General features: G+C 45.3%; 1 protein-coding gene across 2 annotated transcripts in view; it reads left to right on the top strand.

Moving 5' to 3' along the window:
* CACNA1I (calcium voltage-gated channel subunit alpha1 I) overlaps positions 1 to 19,175 on the top strand; it is a 170,643-nt gene that overhangs the window by 102,133 nt on the left and 49,335 nt on the right. For both annotated transcript variants that reach the window (XM_086740121.1, XM_086740123.1), the window contains 3 exons: positions 14,075 to 14,234; positions 17,093 to 17,408; positions 18,080 to 18,172. In XM_086740121.1, coding sequence (XP_086596247.1) covers positions 14,075 to 14,234; positions 17,093 to 17,408; positions 18,080 to 18,172 — 569 coding nt within the window. The remainder of the gene's footprint in view (positions 1 to 14,074; positions 14,235 to 17,092; positions 17,409 to 18,079; positions 18,173 to 19,175) is intronic.

Raw genomic sequence — 19,175 nt, 5'->3', positions numbered from 1 at the left:
CTCCCCCCACCCTCCGAGAGAACAGGGAGAGTGAGAGAGAGACTCCCCCAGCCTGTCTGTTATGCAGCCCCCTCTCCTCCCTGCTTCACAGGGAGTCCCGTGAGTCTGTGAGGCTGATCCCTGTTATCAGGGTAGACTTAACCTTGGTGGCAAGAGGGAACATCTTGAACGATATCCGATTGACTCTGCTGTGTTAATCGCTGGACATCAGCAGTCAGGAGCAAAGCTTGACTGATAAAAAGTCAAGGCCTTGTTTTATTCCTATTTATCTCCCAGAACAGCCAGAGTTGCTTCCCTGTTAGCAGGAGCTTCCCTGAGGAGGAGCAGTTGAGTGGCATCGGAACTGGGGACCCGCTCTGTCCATGCAGAGGCACCAGGGAGGCTTTTGATCATCTCACCTGACCTTCGTAGAGCACAGGCCATTGAATTTTCTCTGACTGTCCCACCTGTGACACTGCCTATCTGCTCCTTTTACCAGCATAAAACTCTACCTGAATGAAATTGATGCTGTTTTAATTTCCACTGTGTGCTTAAACCTTCATGTATCTTTCTTGTTACATAAATCTGTGGTTATATACAGAGAACATTTTGGAAGACACTCTGCCATTAATTAAAAATTTAAAAAAAGGAAAGAAATAGGATTCCCTGGGAGAGGAAGCACTGACTTGAGGGTTGAAAACTGGTGAAGAGGCTGTAAACAAAGGCTTGTGATAAATGGCAATGAACTGTGTTGGAAGAAGGCACCTAGTGGGGTACAGCAAACATAATTAATGGGGCCTTTGGCCACAAATCTTTTTTTAATGTCTTTTTAAAGTTGTTCATTACTGATCAGAAGCAAGAGGAAGATCTATTAGCGAGATGTACTGATGATACAGGAGTTGCAGGTGCTGGTAAAGAAAGAGGGGAATAACAAAGCAGGAGGCAGAAGGAGATTTAGGTCTTGGTGGGAGCGTGAGATATTTGGGGAGGGGCAGGGGGACTAATCCCAAAGGCAGATATTTGGCCATATTCTGAAGGCTGTGATGGGACAATGCGACCCAGGTTCACTTGTGGTCATTTTAAAGGCTTCCATGTGGGTGCCCAGGTAGGGACCGATTTTCAGAGGAGTCTGGCTGTGTGGACTGAATAATGGCAGTTTATTTTCAGGAGAATGGACAAAGTGATTAGGAACCTGAGTGATTATTGCATGAGCAGAAGAGCACTGAAGTGATCTGTCTGGGGAGATTATGTAGTGCCCAAAGAACAGTAACACTAATAATCAGCCAGCATTTGAAAAAGCCACATACTGAAGCGAGAAATTTCTGGAGAAATTTGAGAGAAATTTCATACTACATGAAGCAAAAAAAGAAGCGATGCCAGAAAATCATGGTAGAGGAAAAAGTATCACCTGTTAAATAAATAAACATATTTTATATTCTTGACAGGTGGGCAAGGCTGAAGTTTAAGTGCCCAAATTGAATATGTCTAAATTCTGCTTACGTGTGTTTGTTCTTAACATGTTACTGAAAGCCTTTCCTTACAGCGAGACTTGTGAGGCTTTGAAACAATATCCCACAAGGAGCTGACAAATGCTATTTGTGTGTGCTGTACTCATTATGTGTAGTGTACAGAATGCATAGACTCTCCTATCTGGATTGTGACAGAAGAAGAAAAGGACATCCAGTGTAACCGAAAGGTGGTAAATATCCATTAAGGAAGTTGTTCTTCACCCAGTTCATAATTAGGCTGTAAAACTCACTGCCATGGCAAGTCCTTGAGTAAGAGGCACTGTGTGAGTAAAGTAAAATGGGATTGTCCAAGGGATGAGAGATCATGTGGAGACACTTCTAGATTTCAAGTTTCCTTGCTTCAGGGTTAGAGCTGATCTTTAGCTACGGGTTATTCATCGCATTCCTTGCAGTTCTCAGCAGGATGTGCTACTGACTGTTTTGGATTTCACTTCTGGATGAAGAAGTCTGTGGCTCTGCCCCTGCTGATCATTCCTCAGTGTCATCTTTGAAGTGTGATAGAGAAAACACAAGGTGCCCTAGTTCTGTAATACGTATCACACCTTCATTAGTATTCCTGCATATCTCTTGCACTCCTGACTACAGCCCCAGGAACGCTGCCTTTGGGGGTTTTGTTTTGAAAATGCACGAAACAAAAAAAAATTAGAGATTATTCTGGTCCTATTACCATGTGATTTAATTCCATGGTGGTGAGCTGGTGTGACAAGCCTTGCAAGTCACCAAAAAAGTATAAAGAGGAAAAAAATACCCGCCAGGTCTCTATCAGAGGTAGTTGCTTTCTGCTCTGGGCATGTCTGTGTCCTGGGCTTGGGGTGAAATTCCACATCCATTTATTGTTGTTATCCTTTTGCAATTGTGCGTCAGGTTGCTAGGTGAAACGTTGCTGATTTTGCTGGCCCTTCCATCCCTTCTTCTCATGGCAAAGCACAAGGTTTGGTGGGAGAGACTGGTTTTGGTTTATTTCTGCTTGCTTTTGAACAGGGAGTCTGTAGTAATTTCTGATGATTTTAATTTATTTCACTTCTGTTATTATTATTATTATTTTTTTTTTACTTGGTAGCAGAAAATGTTTCTTCAGTTTATTCTTTCTTGTTGCATTGGTTTTATGCAAAGAAGCATCCTTGCATTATGTTTAGTGTCTTCCAGTTTCCATTTACAATTTGGTAACTGATTCATCATTTGGAAGCGGATTACTTCAGCTGAGCACACTGTACGGAAGTGAAGGAGTCTGTTGCAGAGTGTTGCATAGCAACTTTATTGAATAGAAAGTGTATACATGTGCTAATACTTGGTGTGTAAGTGCAGTAATACTTATGTGGAGGTATAAGCATTAGAAATATAATGTTATATTCTTATTACTAGCTGTGCAGGAAATAGAATTTCAGATTTGTGGGAAGTTCTGCTCTTTCTAAATGTGTTTTTTCTCAGTCAAAATAAGAATAAGTGTTTCCTATCCATTTTAATGTGGTTTTATTCTGCCTAATTTTAGGTGGTTTGTTTGGCTTTTAGATTTTTTTTTCTATGCTTTATTATGACAAAGAAGTTTTAAAATAAAAAAAACCCTCAACCATGCCATTCTAGTATAAAAATTCTTTTCTCCCCTCTTGTCCTCCTTTTCTTTTTGCTTAATGATGTTTCAATAACTATCACAATGCTGAAGTGTTTCCATTTACAGGAAATAACATTTTCTGCTGCTAAAAGTGCTGTGTAGGAAAATCTTGATCTAGCTCCATTTTTCTTTATTAATTATTATTATAGTAGCTCCACGGATCCAAATAGACTGGAGTTTTCTTCTATAGATCTCGGATACATAAACCAAGGCTTGTTAGTTTAGTTTTTCTCATGTTTCAGATCAGGTCAGGTGAGTGAGACTCGGCGAGTGTGCCCAGCAGACTCGGGAATACAACTGACATCTCCTAACTCTTAGCCCTGCATTCAGCTCACTAGACCAAAGCACCAATACAAAAATAGTCTGAAGCAGCTGAAGCCTGGAATGGGATAAGCAAATGTTTAGTATTTCTATGCTTACATTAAATCTGTATTCTGTACCGAGCTACCTGTGTTCGGTGCTGTAATGGTGCCTAGGACAGAGTGGTCTGGCTACAAACCCCACACTTGGCATGGGAGAAAAGTGATGACATTTACTTCTCTAAATGTGTTTTTGAAGAACTAATTTCACTGATGAGCGTGTGTGAAATTAGCTTCTGACTGAGATGTATTAGGCTGTAAAACAGTCTCATTTGCAGCTAGATCAGACAAAAAGCAAGCGCGTTTGACAGGCACAGTCCTGCCCTAGCAGTTGGAAAGGGATTATGAGATTCCTTTTCTAAGCTCCCCCCTGTCTTTGCTTCAGATGCCTCAGTCTTTCCAAAACAGGACTGTCACTTGTTTGTCCTCTTCCAATGTTGATTCCGTTTCAAAAATATACTCTTCCATTTGATTCTTTTGGAAGTACATTTTTTTTTTTTCCCCCTCATGGCTTTATTTGTGAAGTGATAACTGAAACTCAGATGTTGTGTTTTCCAAATATTTAAATATACCCCTTCCACAGTGCTTTTGTAAATATTTATCACATCTCAGTGACACACAAATCATACTCACAACCACATGCAAATGTCTGTGCATACAGATTTATCCACATGCAGCCACAGTCCTGAGCAGGTTTGTGCAGGGACGAGAGTGATGTCCTCTCACGGTATCTGTGCACAAAAGTTAAGAGGTCAAAAAACCCTTTTCGTTCCCCGGTCAGGCTACTCAAATGCGTTCAAAGCTGAAGCTGCTAGCTTTGCATAGGCTCTGTCCCAGGCAGGTGGGCAGTGAAAGGATGGAGAAAAGCCAATGGGGGACGAATTTGACCGATGGGCTCAAGTTGGAACTGTATCCTCCCTTCCCAACCCAATCTCCTAGCCAGATGGAGAGAAGCACTGAACAGAGCAATGCGATTTATGCCTGGAGCAGGCCATTAAAGGATGCCGTTCCTCGGAGAGGGGGAACAGATTGGAGATGAAGATGTAACTCAGAGCTGCACTTCCCTGTATGCGCAGATCTTAATCGAGTCAGTCGAGCCCTGAAAATCCAACAGGCGTGTTCAGGATACAGGGAGACAGTGTGAGGAGGAGCAGAGCAGCGTGAGGATCAATAGAGAGGACAGCAGAGAAGGAGCTGGGTTTGAAGGAGACCTGCACAGGAGGCATGTGCAGTATATTGCCACACATTTAAATGGGTAATCAAAGTAAATTTGGGAGGAAAAAAACCAAAGCAGAACGAAAATTATATCCCTGTGTTACTGTAACATTATGGCAGGGACCTGGGGAGCACTGAAGTGCAGGAAACATAGAACTGGTAATGCCTTGTTTTGTACCATACGTTGTTTGGTCCCTCTTTTTGCGGTCACAGATCACGGGAGAAATCACTCTCTCCCTCTCTGAACCAATCTGCCTGATTTCACCATTATTATAATCAAGTATTCAAAAGTCACAAATTGCATGCTTGTAAGTTGTCAGATGGGTTTAAAATAATGAGATTTGGAAAGCAAAAAGTAAAAAAAAAAAAGACAGATTATTTTCGTTTTTCCCATGGCTTTCAGACCTTTAGACTTGTGATTCAGATCTTGTAGTCCTTTTTTTCCCCTCATAGTAGTGAGGAATAAAAACTTCTCTCTCTTTTTTTTTTTTTTTTTTTTTTTTACTGTGATCCGAGATTGTCAAGTCATAGCAAGATTTCACGCCTGAAGGTTTATGCCATGCATCCCAAGGCTCCCGATAAAAATCACAAGAGTTAGCAACAGCACTTTGGAGTTTGTGTTATTGGAAGTAAAGCAAGCCTGGAAAAAAAAAGAAAAAAAAAAAACCAAACCACCACACCAAACCCAAAATCAGTCATAAAGAGACCTTTGCTGGAATCTTTATTTCTCCCTTCTCCTCTAGGGGAACCTGCACAGCCAGAATTTAAAAAATGCTCAGCTCCTCGCAGCTCCCATTGTGACAATTCTGCTGCCTGTTCAAACAAGCTCAGCTTCCAGTGTACACAGCGCTCTCGAAGGCCCAGCCATGTAGTTTGCTGCCAAAATGGGAGCTGGGCTGTTTTGCAAAATCTGTCCCATGGGATCTATCAAGCAAAGGATACCATGGAAATGTGAGCAATAATGACGGTGTATTATGGGGTGAAAGATAATATCATATTACACTCATGCAAATTACACTTCGTGTGTGTGGGCAGGGCCGTTTACAACCATAACCTTAGATTTCTCGATCTTTGTGTATTTCGGGCCCGATTCTCCTCTTCACACCCGTTTCACCTAACGTCACGTCACTGCCTGCAGTAGAAAGAAACATGATTCATGCCAGTGACAGCAAGAGGAAATTAGCTCCCTTAAATCTTAACCAAAAGTTGCATTAACACTGTTTTACATAATATTTTGCATTATTCTGTCCTACTTACACAGCACTAGAGATGTGTAAAGAACTTAAGGGTATTTATAGAACGGAGGCAAGCAGCTCACAGCCATGGCCCTGGAGTTACCTTTTGTCCCTGGTGTGAGGCGACCCCTCCAATTCCGAAAGCAAAGCTGGCACTGTGTGTTTCTAATAGCATTTTCACAGAAAGTACGTGCAGTCATCATTGCTGTGATAAACGGGGAAAAAATGAGATGATCAGTGAGTGAACAACAGTAGCAGGTAGTAGTAGGTGTTGCTTGTTAGATGTTCAGTATTAGAAAAAAGAACAGAATGACAGCAATCTCCCAGAGAGACAGCTCTCCAAGAAATAATCTGACACTTGGCATCATTCTCCAAGATAAGGTTACTTAACAACCCGCAGCTTGCAAGGGTTAATGGGGTGAGAGAGTGAAGATGGAGACTCCTGACTGAGACCTTTGCATGCGTCTGTTTCTGCTCATGTCACAGGATATGTGGCTGCCAACCATGCTGTGGTGGATGAGCTTTGTGCTGCTGTCCGTGGACCTTTTCTGGGCCCAGAGCATCCCTAATAGGTTGCACAGAGCATCTCTAGCAGGGTGCAGCCTGCTGCACAGCTGAGATGTCTCCTTTTGTTTGGATCATAGCAAAGCAGGGTCCAAGGCCCCTCTTTTTCTAAGGATGTCAGCATTTAGGTGCCAAGGTAAACGCTCTGGGTTTTGCCCTCATTCTTGAGGCCACTGTAACACTGGGGTCAGGTCTGCAATTAGGAGGTCTCACTTCTGGGTTTGCTTCTTCAAAGCACCTGGAAGCTCCACCTGACATGGCTCAGTTTTCTGGTCCCTCTGTAGGGCTGGTGAGGCTCCAACCCATCAGGGAGGAAGTATTTTGTGTGCTGGGTCTTGTCCACCTTGGACAAAGCTGAGAAATACAAGAGCTTGGAACTGAGCTGGCTCCATAGGGTTTGTTTAGACCACCTGCCTTCTGTGAAAAGCTTGGAAGGCGAGACTAGGATCTGACCCTTCAAGCCACAGTTCATTTTTGGTATTATTTATGATCTGCTGAGAAGATAATTTTCCTCGACTTTGTTGTGTATTTTAGCATTCTCCAAGGACTATTTTGGGTTTGGTTTTTTTTTCTTTTTTTTTTTTTTTGTTTTGACATCTTCATATTCTCTAAAAAATCCTTTATAAAGAGATCTTCACTACCCTGTGATGGAAGTTGAGCCTGTTTCTCTGTAGGATTTACTGCCAGTCTCTAGCAAAGAAATGTAATAGCTACCTGTGGTGTGAGCCAGGCCAGGGACTTGTTGCTATATACCGTGCTAAAGGGAATTATAATTTTCAAGGTCACTGACACTTCTGTATGCTAAGTCTCACTAGGAGGGGCCTATTTCCTTGATGTGCGTATGACTTTTGACAGGCAGGTAGGGAGGAAAGCTCTGAGGGAGTCAGAATATCGAGATTCAGCCTTGGCTCTGGCGCCTGAGCACCGTTCGGTGGTGTGCTGAGTATCGTGGCTATGCAGCACCCATGTGTTTGTGTTCTCATCTTCCCCCCAAGGAATACAGCGTGTCTCATGTTTCATTTGCATTCTATTTCTTTTTTTTTTTTTTTCCAGTTGTTTTAGCTGAGTGTGTGTTGAGGAGTGTTGTACGTGGTATATTTTTTTCATCTTCTTCCTTTTCTTTTTGGTGCTTTGTTGTCCTTACTTGATCCAGGTCTTGCTCTCAGAGTGAAAAGCAATGAGGTCTGTGCTAGTCCCTGGCTCCCGAGAGAATTGTTTCTACAATCTCAGAGCGATCTTGAGAGAGCTCTTTCTCTTACATCAATACACTTTAAACCTACTCTGGGGAGCTCTGCTGTCCCAGCAGGGTGAAGCTCTGACCAACAGTTTTTTCCTGGAGCTTTAGTCTCTCTTTTGGCTACCTCAGGCTTAAGCTGAGAAGTACTTTGAAGGTAAGGACTTAATGCTTGAACTTGATTCAGGATCCTAAGGAAAGTCACTGCACCGAGGTGAGGCTTGATGTGGCCATGCTACTGAGAAAATAAACAACGGCTTTTTGTGCTGGTGGAAGCTTTATAAATGCTGGAAATGTCATGCTTTGATATTTTCTGTGGTCAAGCTGAGGAGTGACAAGGACTTGGATAATTGGAGGTTAGATCATCAACAGGCTGAGCAGGATGAGGTGTCTGAGCCAGTCAGAGGTGCTAGAAAGCTTTGCTTGTCGGCAAGGCGAGAGTGGGGTGTTGGTGAGGAACTTAGTGGTGCTCCTAAACGACGGATTGCGCTGACAACCTGCAAGTATCCTACATATGTACTGGGAACCTGAGAGAGATCAGTGGAAAGACTTTGCTTGCCTCTGAACGAGGCCAGTGTTTCGCATTTGTGTCTGGGTGAGCTTTACCTTAGCAGCGGAGCTGGCTTAGGTTCTCTCACTACCTCATACTGTCAACTGGATCTGTTTTTTTCTGTAAGGTTCATTTAATGTGGGTCAGGCCAACCATCTGGATGTGATCTTTCCTGCACTGGTGCAAAGCAGAGGGTGATGGTCTGCAATGTGAGTGGGGCTGGCTTTGCTGCTTGAGGAGACAGCACCTGGAGCTGCACACCCGGTGTTCCAGCTGAGTTCCCCTCGCGCATGTGTGTGTTTGCAGGAGAGGCATCAGTGTAGGGGGAATGCAGCAAAGCAAGAAAGATCTGAGTGGTGAGGCAAGCTGCGGGTTACAAGGATGAACTTGGCAGTGCACCTACTGTTGCGCCCACAGCTGATCTGTTTCTCTTTGCAGTAGTTTGGCCCCATGTTTTAGCTGATGTAAATGAATGCCATGTGTGAAATGACAGCTGAGCCTCAGATCAGTGAGAGGCCGCAAGTTGGAGCACCAGCTTGCACTGTGGACACAAACCAAGATTATTTTAACTACAGGGGCTGGCTGCAAAAAAAAAGGCATCTCTGTGTGCTGGAATGGTTCCTCAATTTTGAAAAATCCCTGCAATGGAGCATGCACAGAAAAATCCTGCCAACCCCATGCTAGCTGGGTGGACTGCCATGTGTCCTAGGGCAGGGGAGGAAGGAAAGAAGGCACGCTTGGCCACGCAGCCTGGCTGAGGGACAGAATGATGATTTGGTCTCTGCACTCAGCAAAATGTCCTGCCAGCCACAGTCACAAGTGCTGATGGGGAAGAGATTTGCTTTTGCTCCAGTTAAAATGACAATTGGTGGCTTGGCCCGTGATGTAGATAAAATGGGTGCTGAGAATTATATTTTCTTCTATCTGGTTTACTCTAAGCAAGGCAATAATTGCCTTAAACCACTATCTCTTTTTGACTCTGCACGCATTAACTTTGTTGCTCGTTGTAGAGCTGGGGAAGACTCAAATGCCTCAGAGGTGGGTGAGATATAAAGAACCAGAAAAAACACAGTTTCCCACCCTCTCCTGAGCCAGTCCCCCATTCAGATCACGAGGTGATTAGTGCTAGGGAGTCAATCAGCTCAGCTGTTGGTCCTCACTCTTGGAAAGAGGCAGGTGGCGAGAAGGTGAAGCACCACAGTGATGCTGAGCGGGAGCAGGGGGAGGCCGTGGTAAGCTGCCGGCACAGCTGCACTGCGTGGCTGCCCGGAGCTTGCCTTCTCTCCAGTCATGGTCTGGCTGCTCACCACCACTACCATGCTTTCCCCAGGGCTAGCACATGCCAGGCAAGTCTGCTTAGCTGTGACCCCAGGCTAATCAGGGTTGATGGCAAGTGTCTGGAGGGAGCTACGGTCACTGTAGTGTCTGCAGAGTTTTTCAGAAAGGGCCTCTGGATGCCACTGGGGCAAGGCAGAGGATTTGCTTTGCCTGAACCCAGGAGGGAGTTCAGCGACATTGCTTTGTCTTTTGGCTTTGCTCAGCCCGGTGCTTCTCTTTGACAGCTCACTGCCCGGCATTCCTCTCACCCTTCTGCTGCTTCTCATCCTTGCAATGTGCTTTTCCCCCCAACATCCACTGCTGTGCTGGAGCAGTGAACACATCTCTGTTGTGCTCATGACTTTGCTCCTGCAGGATATCCTACCAGGAGTAGCCCTGCTGCAAGTTCCCACCGAGCACCCTTCCTTGCCCCTTCCCCAAGGGTGTTGGTGAGCAGCAGGGAAGCATTATCTGAGCATTGTTTAGTGAGGATCCTTCTTTGGATGCCCACAGCTGATGTCCGTTTCGTTTCCTCCTTTCCCCCGGTCTCCTTGTGAGGGTGAGTGGGGAAGAGAAAAGGCCTTTCAGAGCTCACACCTGGCACTCATGAATATTTCATGTTTCTAGCTTTTTTTCCCCTTGAAGAGCAAAACCTTTTCATATTTGATGCCCTGGGAGCTGTTTGGTTGCTGAATGTTGCTTCATCAATGCCCTCTCTCCCTGTGTTTTCTCCAGACTGCCCGGCCCCTTTTCCTTTCTGTGCTCAGGGAACATCTCATTTTTTCAAAGGCTGTTTCAGAAAAGGTCATTGTCCCTTTCATATCCCCTCCTTGCTGTGAGCTAGTGTGGCTTCTGCTCTGCCAATGGTAAAGGACAGACGGGGATGTGGGGAAAGGCAGCACTGGGGAGCGGGGCCAGGAGATGTGTGCACGTATGCTGTGGAGCAGTGCAGAGGCAGAGAGGAGATGCAGGCACAGCGAGAGAACAGTAAAGGGGCAGAGGAGCAGGCAGGAGGCTATGGGAGGTAGGAAGGCAGCAGCAGCAGGACTTTGCTGAAGAACTGGCTTTCTAGCATCTTCCAGAAGCTGTCATGCAAGATGCACCAGTGTTGCTGTGGATGGGGCTTGTCTGGTGAAGGTCCTCTGGAAAAGAGAGGCATCCCAGTTCTCCGGGGCAGGATGCTTACAAAGCTGCACTGACAAATATACCTTCTGCCCATTTCCATTGCCATACTTCTGCTTTAGAGACCTCGTTACCTCCGCCACCAGAGTCTACAGTAAATCATGACCCTCCATCCTTAAGCTTTTCAGCCTTTCTCCCTCTTTCCACCACACATTGCAAGTGCTTGAGGAACCAAGGACCATTTGCAACCTGCTCCCAGTCAGGCTGTGCAGACCCCGAAACACACGGCTCTGTGGATCCTGCCTGAGTGGGGCTCATCCCGTCCTGCCCATGAAAGTGTTTGGACACCTGGCAGTGAGGGTCCTCCCTTGGAGACCCACAGCAGATGCCCTAGCGTGGCTCCCGGACCAGCCGGTCCCTTTCTGAGTCTGGAGGACTGCAAAGCCCCAGCTGTGGACAGACCCACCCAGGGCTGTTGGCTCAGGACAGAACAAAGAGGCTCTGAGGGCTTCTCCCCAAAGTGACCATAGAGGCTGGCACAGGTGTAGGAGGGGCACTGCCAAAATGCCATAGCAGAGGATGGGGCTCAGGAACTTCAGCATGAGTATTGCAGGCAGCAGGGGAGGCTAACAACGGGGAGAACAAAGGTACTGAGCTTGTATTTACACTGTGCCTTTCATCCCTATGGAAATAGTAGCTGAAGTATCTGCACTAACTGGGTGAACTCAGCAGAGGAGGTCCATTTTTTTTTTTTCCTGATGGAAAACTGATGCCTTTGGTGAAAAATGGATTCCTGGAGCAATTGCTTTGTGATTTAGGGCAGGAAGCAAAAGAGGCTTTGCACAAAGTGAAGTGATAAATTTGTTTTAGAGGTGGTTGGCCCATAGCAGAATTGCAGCTGATGTTTGGATGGGTGTAGGTTCAGCGTTCTTGCTTTTGGAAGAGCCAATCTTATACCCACAGTCAGCATCAATGGGCAGAGAAGGATGATTCTGTTTAACTGGGAGATTTAAAAAAAATCAAAATTAGGTTTCATTTAGACTTGGAAATGGAACCCACCAGTGCTGAAATTCTTTGTGATGTGGAAAAGACGCCAAGTGCTGGGGCTACCTGCTGGTTCTTGGGCTATTGGCCCAGGTACCCCAGAGGACCTAGCATGAGGGCAATTGCTGTGATCCTGGACCTGTGGATAACACAATCCTGTACCATCAGTAGCTCCTCTGAGAGTCAGGATGGAGAATGTATGGGCAGGCAAGATATTTCCAAGGAAAAAGCAGGCAAGTTTTACAAGTCACTTGTCTTCTCTTGGAACATGGACAAAATCAATTTTTGCAAATTCTGACCCAACAAGAGTGTTGTCTGTAAAATTCTGGTGGGGATATCAGTTCTGTCTGTTCTGTGTCTCATTCTTCCCATTACCTCTGCTCGGAGATGGAGCTAGCATCAATTGATCTGAAAAACATCATCCCCTCTCGCAGCGCTACTGGCACAGCTTCCCATGTCACTTGGCTCTCCCTCATGTACTGACCACGACAGTTTATGGGAACTACTGAGCTTGTGCTGTGAAGCAGCATTAATGCTGGGAATGTGCTGCACTGCGGTAAGGGTGTATGGCCTTAAAGCCAATGCGTTGTGCAGAGCATTGCTCCAGAGCCTGGCAGGTCACGGGGACAGGCAGCAGGGCACCGTGGCTATGCTGCTGCTGGGCTTTGCGTGGTGACAGATCAGAAAGCTATCAGTGACTCATGGCATGTCTGCGATCCCCAGTGAGTGGCTGGAGCTGCGCCTCTGCTCTGCTGAGTTGCTGATGTACTGTCTAGAAATTGCCTTAGCTGGTGACTAGGGATACAGCTGGGCAGTCAGTCAAGCAGGGCTTAGCTGCTGCCCCACAGCCTGGCCTTAGAGCTAATGCCATCACTCCTTGTCCTTCATGATCCCATGTAGCCATCCTTAAGCATCTTCTTTCTACACATCACCTACTTGCAAATACCACTCCTGTCTCTCCCACCCCCATCCCTTCCAGAAACATTCCCTAAATGTTTCAAAAATTCTAAACCAATCCAATGTCCCACACTAGGCACCCCTCTACCTCTCCCTTCAGTGTGTGTGCAGCCCATGCCTTCATGCCCCGCACAGGCACCGCTTCCTTCCCCTCTCTGCAGCATGAGCAGCCTGGGGAATAGAGATGGAGAGTAATGCACAGCATCGTGTGGATAATTACTTGACGCTGGGCACACAAGGGGGATTAACTTGTGCCTCAAAGGGCTGTCAGAGAATCCTAATCTCATCTTCCCCTCCTCTTTCCCCTTCCACTGCCATCTGAAGTAATGAACTGGTTATAAATACCTAATTAGCTAATTATTTGCTGGCCTACATGGAACATCTTCAGTGAAGGAACTCCTGGAGCCCCCGGGGGAGTGACCTCCATGGAGGCGAGGAGGTACAACTGCACGAGGTGTGTGCATGGCTAAAGGTGGTACAGCAGGGCTCAGAAGGATTTCTAGACTTTTGCTATCCCTGGAGAGCAGAGGAAAAGTAATTTGCTTCATGGAGAAACGAGCCTGTCCTTACCCCTGCTTGTGGCTGTGTTAGCTGAAGAGCCAGGGAGAAATAAAACCACAGAAAGAATTCATTAAGTAATTAGAGAAAAGAAAAAAAAAAGGCCAGAAGTGCTGTGCCAACAGCATTTCAGGCTGTGCCTGCTACCTGTGTGCTCCAGCCCAGCTGGGGATGGGGATGGAGGACTAGACAAGAGAAGAGAGTATGGTCTCTGTGACTGTCCCCTGGTGAGACTCTCACTGAGAGAACCAATTTTTGCCAGTTGTTTGTGTGTGCTGGAGAAATTCATCCTGCTAGGCAGGCTGGCCTTGGGCCATCGATGCAATTCTCATGGGTTGCAGCATGCAGTCATCAAACTGCGATGACTTTCAGTCCGAGCCGTCTGAGGATGGGGCCGTTGAGCTGCTGTGCACCTCTGGGACAGAGTTTTCACTCCATTGCCCTTCTGCAGGGAAGAGGGAGGGAGGGAGGGATATCGGTCAGATAGCTGACGGTACCAGAAGTCTCATTCCCTTTTCTTCTCGCTGCTGCAGATGGAGGCCTAGAGTTACGAGATCACAGCAGCTCTGCTAGCTGCCTGTCAGGAGAGGTTAGGACAAGAGAGGGCAATGGTCATAAATCTAGCCTGGTTTGGGCAGTAATTAATTTCTGACACTCTGCTTTTATCTTCATGTGGCTTTTTTTTTTTTCTAATGTCTCCTATATTTTTCTTTCTTTTCCCTCCCCTTCCCTTTTCTCCTTTTCTCTCTCTCTGTTCCTCCATCCCACACTTGCTCCTTCTGGCTCTCTTCTCCTTCTGCAGGCATGCGCATCCTTGTGAACTTGCTCCTGGACACCTTGCCCATGCTGGGGAACGTCCTTCTTCTCTGCTTTTTTGTCTTCTTCATCTTCGGCATCATCGGGGTGCAGCTGTGGGCTGGGCTGCTCCGCAACCGCTGCTTCATGGAGGAAAACTTCACAATGTGAGTGCCTGGGAGATTATGTTTCCTTCCTTTCTTGCAGGGGCATTTCTCTTTACCCTTCCGTGCTCTGTCATCTTCTGCTGCTTTACTCTGTGTTTCACTTACTCCAAATGGCTGTAGAGTGAGACCGTGCAGAGCACTGGTCACGTCTTGCAGTGATTGGAAAGGGAGGGAGAGCAAAGGCGGCTATTTTTAGTCTCTCTTCGTGGTCCACAGGTGCCTGGGCTCATTCGGATTTTGCCAAGGCATAAGGTTAACACAGCTGCCTCCTCCAACCATGCCCAGAGATTCAAGATGCTTCTCCTGCTCCCAAATATAGTTGAAACTCTGAAACAGCAGCTATGCCAATTTTCTCCTGCACTTGCTCTGTCTTCAGAATCAATAACAAGAAGAGTCTTATAGAAAGCCATAGTGCTGTCTGAAGCTTCCGGACGTTGTTGGCACCTGTGATGTGGAGTTAAGATCACTGTTTGAACAATAGCACATTACTTCCAGAGCGTTTGGAGGGACAGGGGGAAGTTATTGGAAAACATCAGGAGCATAATTGCCCGTGGGAGTTTCCATGGGGAGGAGGGGACAGAAGGCTGCTGGGAGAGATGTCCCTGTTGTGGTTTAACCCCAGTCAGCAACCAAGTACCACACAGCTGCTGACTCCCTCTCCCCATGGAGGAGAGGGATGGGGGATGGGGGAGAGAATCAGAAAGAAGGGAAAACTCATGCATTGAGATAAAGACAATTTACTAAAACAGCAAAGGTAATAATAAGAATATATGTAAATAATAATAATAAAACAGAAGGATAATAAAATATACAAATGCACAATTTCTCACCACCTGATGACCGATACAGCCCTTCCCACGCAGCAATCGTGGAATGGATCCAGTGGATCTAAGAATGATCCTGAGAGAGAGAAAGAGACCAAGAGAGCTGCCCACTGATCAACCCCCACTTATGTACTGAGCATGGTGTTTATGGTATGGAATACTTCCTTTGGTCAGTTTGGATCAACTGTGCTGGCTATACCCCTCCCAGCTTCTCCCACCTGCACAGTAGTGAAACCTGGGAAGCTGATCCTTGATCTCTTAGCAACAACTAATAACATCAGTGTATTACCAAAATTCTTCACATACCAAATCTCATACTAAATCCAAAACACAGCTGCTACTGGGAAGAAAATTAGCTCCATCCCAGCCAAAACTAGGACAGTCCCACAGCTAGGTTAGTAGAAGTGAGAGCATCTGAAACTGAAGAACGGCTACTTGAATGGGACAAAAAACCCCGTGGGGAAATGTGGGCACATTCTGGCAAAGAGACCCTGCAGCCACACAGGGGTTGATTACAGGTATCTGAGGATTATTCTGGGGGGTTCAGAGCATGGCTGTCCTCCTCCTCAAAGGCACTGGGGTGGAAAAGTTCCTGCCTGTTGCAAGTTCCCTGATTACTCTCCCGGAGAACAGAGCACCAGTTCCAGTGCACAGTTCCTCCTGTTGACTTTCTGGCTTTAGCAGATCTCAGGCTTTAAAATATCTTCTTAGAACTGTATACTAATCCCATGTGTCCTATCAGTTTAGGCTGCTTAAAAAACCCCTAAAGCTGTAGATCAGTTAAGTCTGATTAAACAGTTCTGAAGCTTTAGATCATCTCAAATTGGAAAAAAAAAAAAAGTGTGAAAATACAATCTGCAGAACAGCAGTGCGGTTGGAGAGTAGGAGCTGCTTAAAGAAGCCATTTACTGTGTTTGTATATTCCTTGGGGAGAAACAAATTTTTAGGATGATTGTCCTTTATGTAAATCAGGAGTAGTACTACTTTAATAAGTGTAATTACGTCCATGCAGAGTTGATGTAACTGAGAAGTGAATTGGGGCCACAGCCTGCAAAGTGACAGGTGCTAGAAAATCTTTGGCTGACCATTACTAGAGACATGAAGTCTACAGGCACCCAGTTCACCAATGATGTGGGTGCATAATGACAGATCTTTGTGATTTAGTCTCGCTCAGTTTGGAATCTGAGACTTTCTCTCTTTTCTTTTTCATCAACACCTGTCCTCTTCCAATGACACTTGGTGAAAAAGTCGGCATTCATGCAATGGTGAAAGCTGAGTATTGTAGCACTGCAAGGAATGCGCTAGATAAAGTTTAATGGAAAATTTTAAATCTCCACCTTTCACTTTCCTCATCATTAGTTCATCTTCAGCTAGGCAAGCATAGAAGATGTTAATTATTCATGCGTTGGGAAGGTGCTTGCATTATTTGGAAGAAGCACGTGAACTTGTCATGAAGCATTGCACCCATAATGTCAACTGTCAAGGAGGAGTCAAAGTTAAGGTTAAGTCAATTTTAACTTTGCGTTTCCTGATTTTAAGGCTTAGCTGTACAACCTTAATTATGCATGAACTGGTGGTTTTGTTTTTTTTTTTTTAGAAGTACAGAAGGTTCACTGCCAAATGTTATAAAACATGTCCATCAACGGTTACATACATGAGCACATCACAGTAAAGCCTGATGAACTTCCTTAATATCACTGCGTCTGATTTAGCTTTGATGCTAATGGGGAGAGTGATCAGAATGCAAATCTCTGCATTCCAGATTTTCTTTGTCTCCGTGAAAGCAGATTGTGTAATTTGGCTTGGGGTAATCTGATGGCAGGCAAAGCTCTGAAAACTGGGGGCTCACGCTGGAGATTTCCTGTTTTCCAGGAGCCCTGTCTTCCCTTCCCTTCTTCTGATGCAATAAACCTGGAAATCCCTTACCCAGTGCAGTCCCTATGTCAGGATGGGACCTCCAAGCTCTACCAGTATCACTGATGGGAAGCTCTCTGTTAAGGAACTTTATAGCTGTGGTGTTTTTTATCCTTGCAGACAAGGTGACATTGTCCTGCCCCCTTATTACCAGCCTGAGGAAGATGATGAGATGCCCTTTATCTGCTCACTGTCAGGAGACAATGGAATTATGGGCTGTCACGAGATACCCCCACTGAAGGAACGGGGCCATGAATGTTGTTTGGACAAGGATGATTACTATTATTACAACTCAGTCCGGCAAGAGTTCAACATCAGTGGCATGTGTGTCAACTGGAACCAGTACTACAATGTATGCCGTACAGGGAACGCCAACCCGCACAAGGGTGCCATCAACTTTGACAACATTGGATATGCCTGGATTGTGATATTTCAGGTACGACCAAGTTAGCCTCCTAACAAGACTCAAGCTATTTTTCTTTTTTCTAACTCAGTCTTTGCTCCCGTGATGGTTTTGGCAGGGTATGGTATAGATGCAGAGAGAAAAGGCCTTGTAACTGCTCTGGCAAGAGAGACAGAGCGCACTGCAAATGGTGTTCCTGAAGATGGGGGGGTACATAGAGCTGTTTCAGGCCTTTGCTGAAAAGAGCTACATCTTTCAGGCTGACTTGTACCAGTTTTCCATTCAATCCAGATCACTATAGTAAAGAAGTCTATTTATTTATTTTTCATTCCCAGCATGCATTTCATATGGGAGCTAAAATCCATCCGTTTTTCCTTTTCCGCTGGCTGTACGTGGTGTCCAGTCCAAGGAACACAGAAAAGTGCTGCGGGTTTTCCCCTGCTGAGATCCAGGGATATGAACTATTTTAATGAAATATTCCTGCTGTGGACTAGCATGATCTCACAGGCTTTGACAGTATGCCAGTGTCACCAAGTAGTACCACGCTGATTTCCTGGAGTGGAAACTTGGCCTCCTTAAAATGAATTGTTATTTCTCACCTTCCTTGGTTTGCAACAGCCCTGCCAGTAACTATCTCTATATACTGAGGAGTGAGCTCTGGAAGCCTACTTCCCTCATGTTTCTCTCATTGTTTGTCTTTGCAGGTGATCACACTGGAAGGGTGGGTGGAGATCATGTACTACGTGATGGATGCCCATTCCTTCTACAATTTTATCTACTTTATCTTGCTGATAATTGTAAGTATAAGAATTTATGACTGTCAGCATTGTAAACTAAGAGCATACAAAAGGACAGGTATTAGGTCAGCATGGAGACTGAGTAGCAAACTACTTGGTTTTCTTCTAGAAATCTCAGGAACCCAGCTAGTTGATTTTCACCAAGAGCTGGTGGCAGGATCACATAATTGTGATCCAGGTTATTCTCTTTCGCTGAAAAAATATGCTCAGGGTTGATTCCTAGAGGTATGCTTGCGTACCCAGTGTAGGATAATATTCTCATGCACAGATCTTCCCTCAAAGTAAATTCCCCAAACCAGTAGGCCCAAAAGCACAGAAAACCATTTCTGCATCTGCTTTCCCACTAAGTGTCTTTATACATTTTAAGCTATTGAGTTATTCTTGAGCCATGTTTTATGGCTTTTGGCAGCACCTGGATTTCTCAGATTCCTGGTCTCAAATTCAGATTTTGTCAGATTCAGGATCTGTCACACTGAATTACTTCATCACCATGCGCAAAAAGGAACTGCTGCTCCAAAAGTGTCAGCAGTCCAACATAAACTGGCTATGTGAGATCACTTGTGGCTAGTGGGGATGGAAAGAGAGAAATGTGCTGTGATGAGAACTTAACAAGCAGTTTATAAGCCCTGTGAATTTATACAAATGAAGGTTGAAGGTTGCTTTGCTGTAAGGACATTTGTTGGTGGTGCCTGGAGAGAGAGATGAGAAGCATTAAGCCATTGGCTCTTCCATGCCTTAAACTTCCAAAATGCAAGTACATTTTCTTGGAGGGAATATCCTGTTTCTAACAAGGAAGGATTTTGTTTTTATGAAGACCTTTGCAGTTTTCCCACGAGGAGAGCAAAGTCAAGACTAGAAGAGAAAGACCTAGAATGGATTATGGGATGTATAAAATCTGTACACAGTGAGTGCAATTTGATTCTAGGTCACTTAGCCAGTAAGGACCTCAGTGTTTATCTCCAAGGCCTACATGCATTGGATGGGCTGTTGAAAGGACTTGGCT

The sequence above is a fragment of the Chlamydotis macqueenii genome, chromosome 1 (genome assembly GCF_036417535.1).
Source record: "Chlamydotis macqueenii isolate bChlMac1 chromosome 1, bChlMac1.mat, whole genome shotgun sequence".
In the NCBI taxonomy this organism is placed as follows: Eukaryota; Metazoa; Chordata; class Aves; order Otidiformes; family Otididae; genus Chlamydotis; species Chlamydotis macqueenii.
Note: the sequence above shows the minus strand (reverse complement) of the source record. Positions and strands in the feature narration are given on the sequence as shown.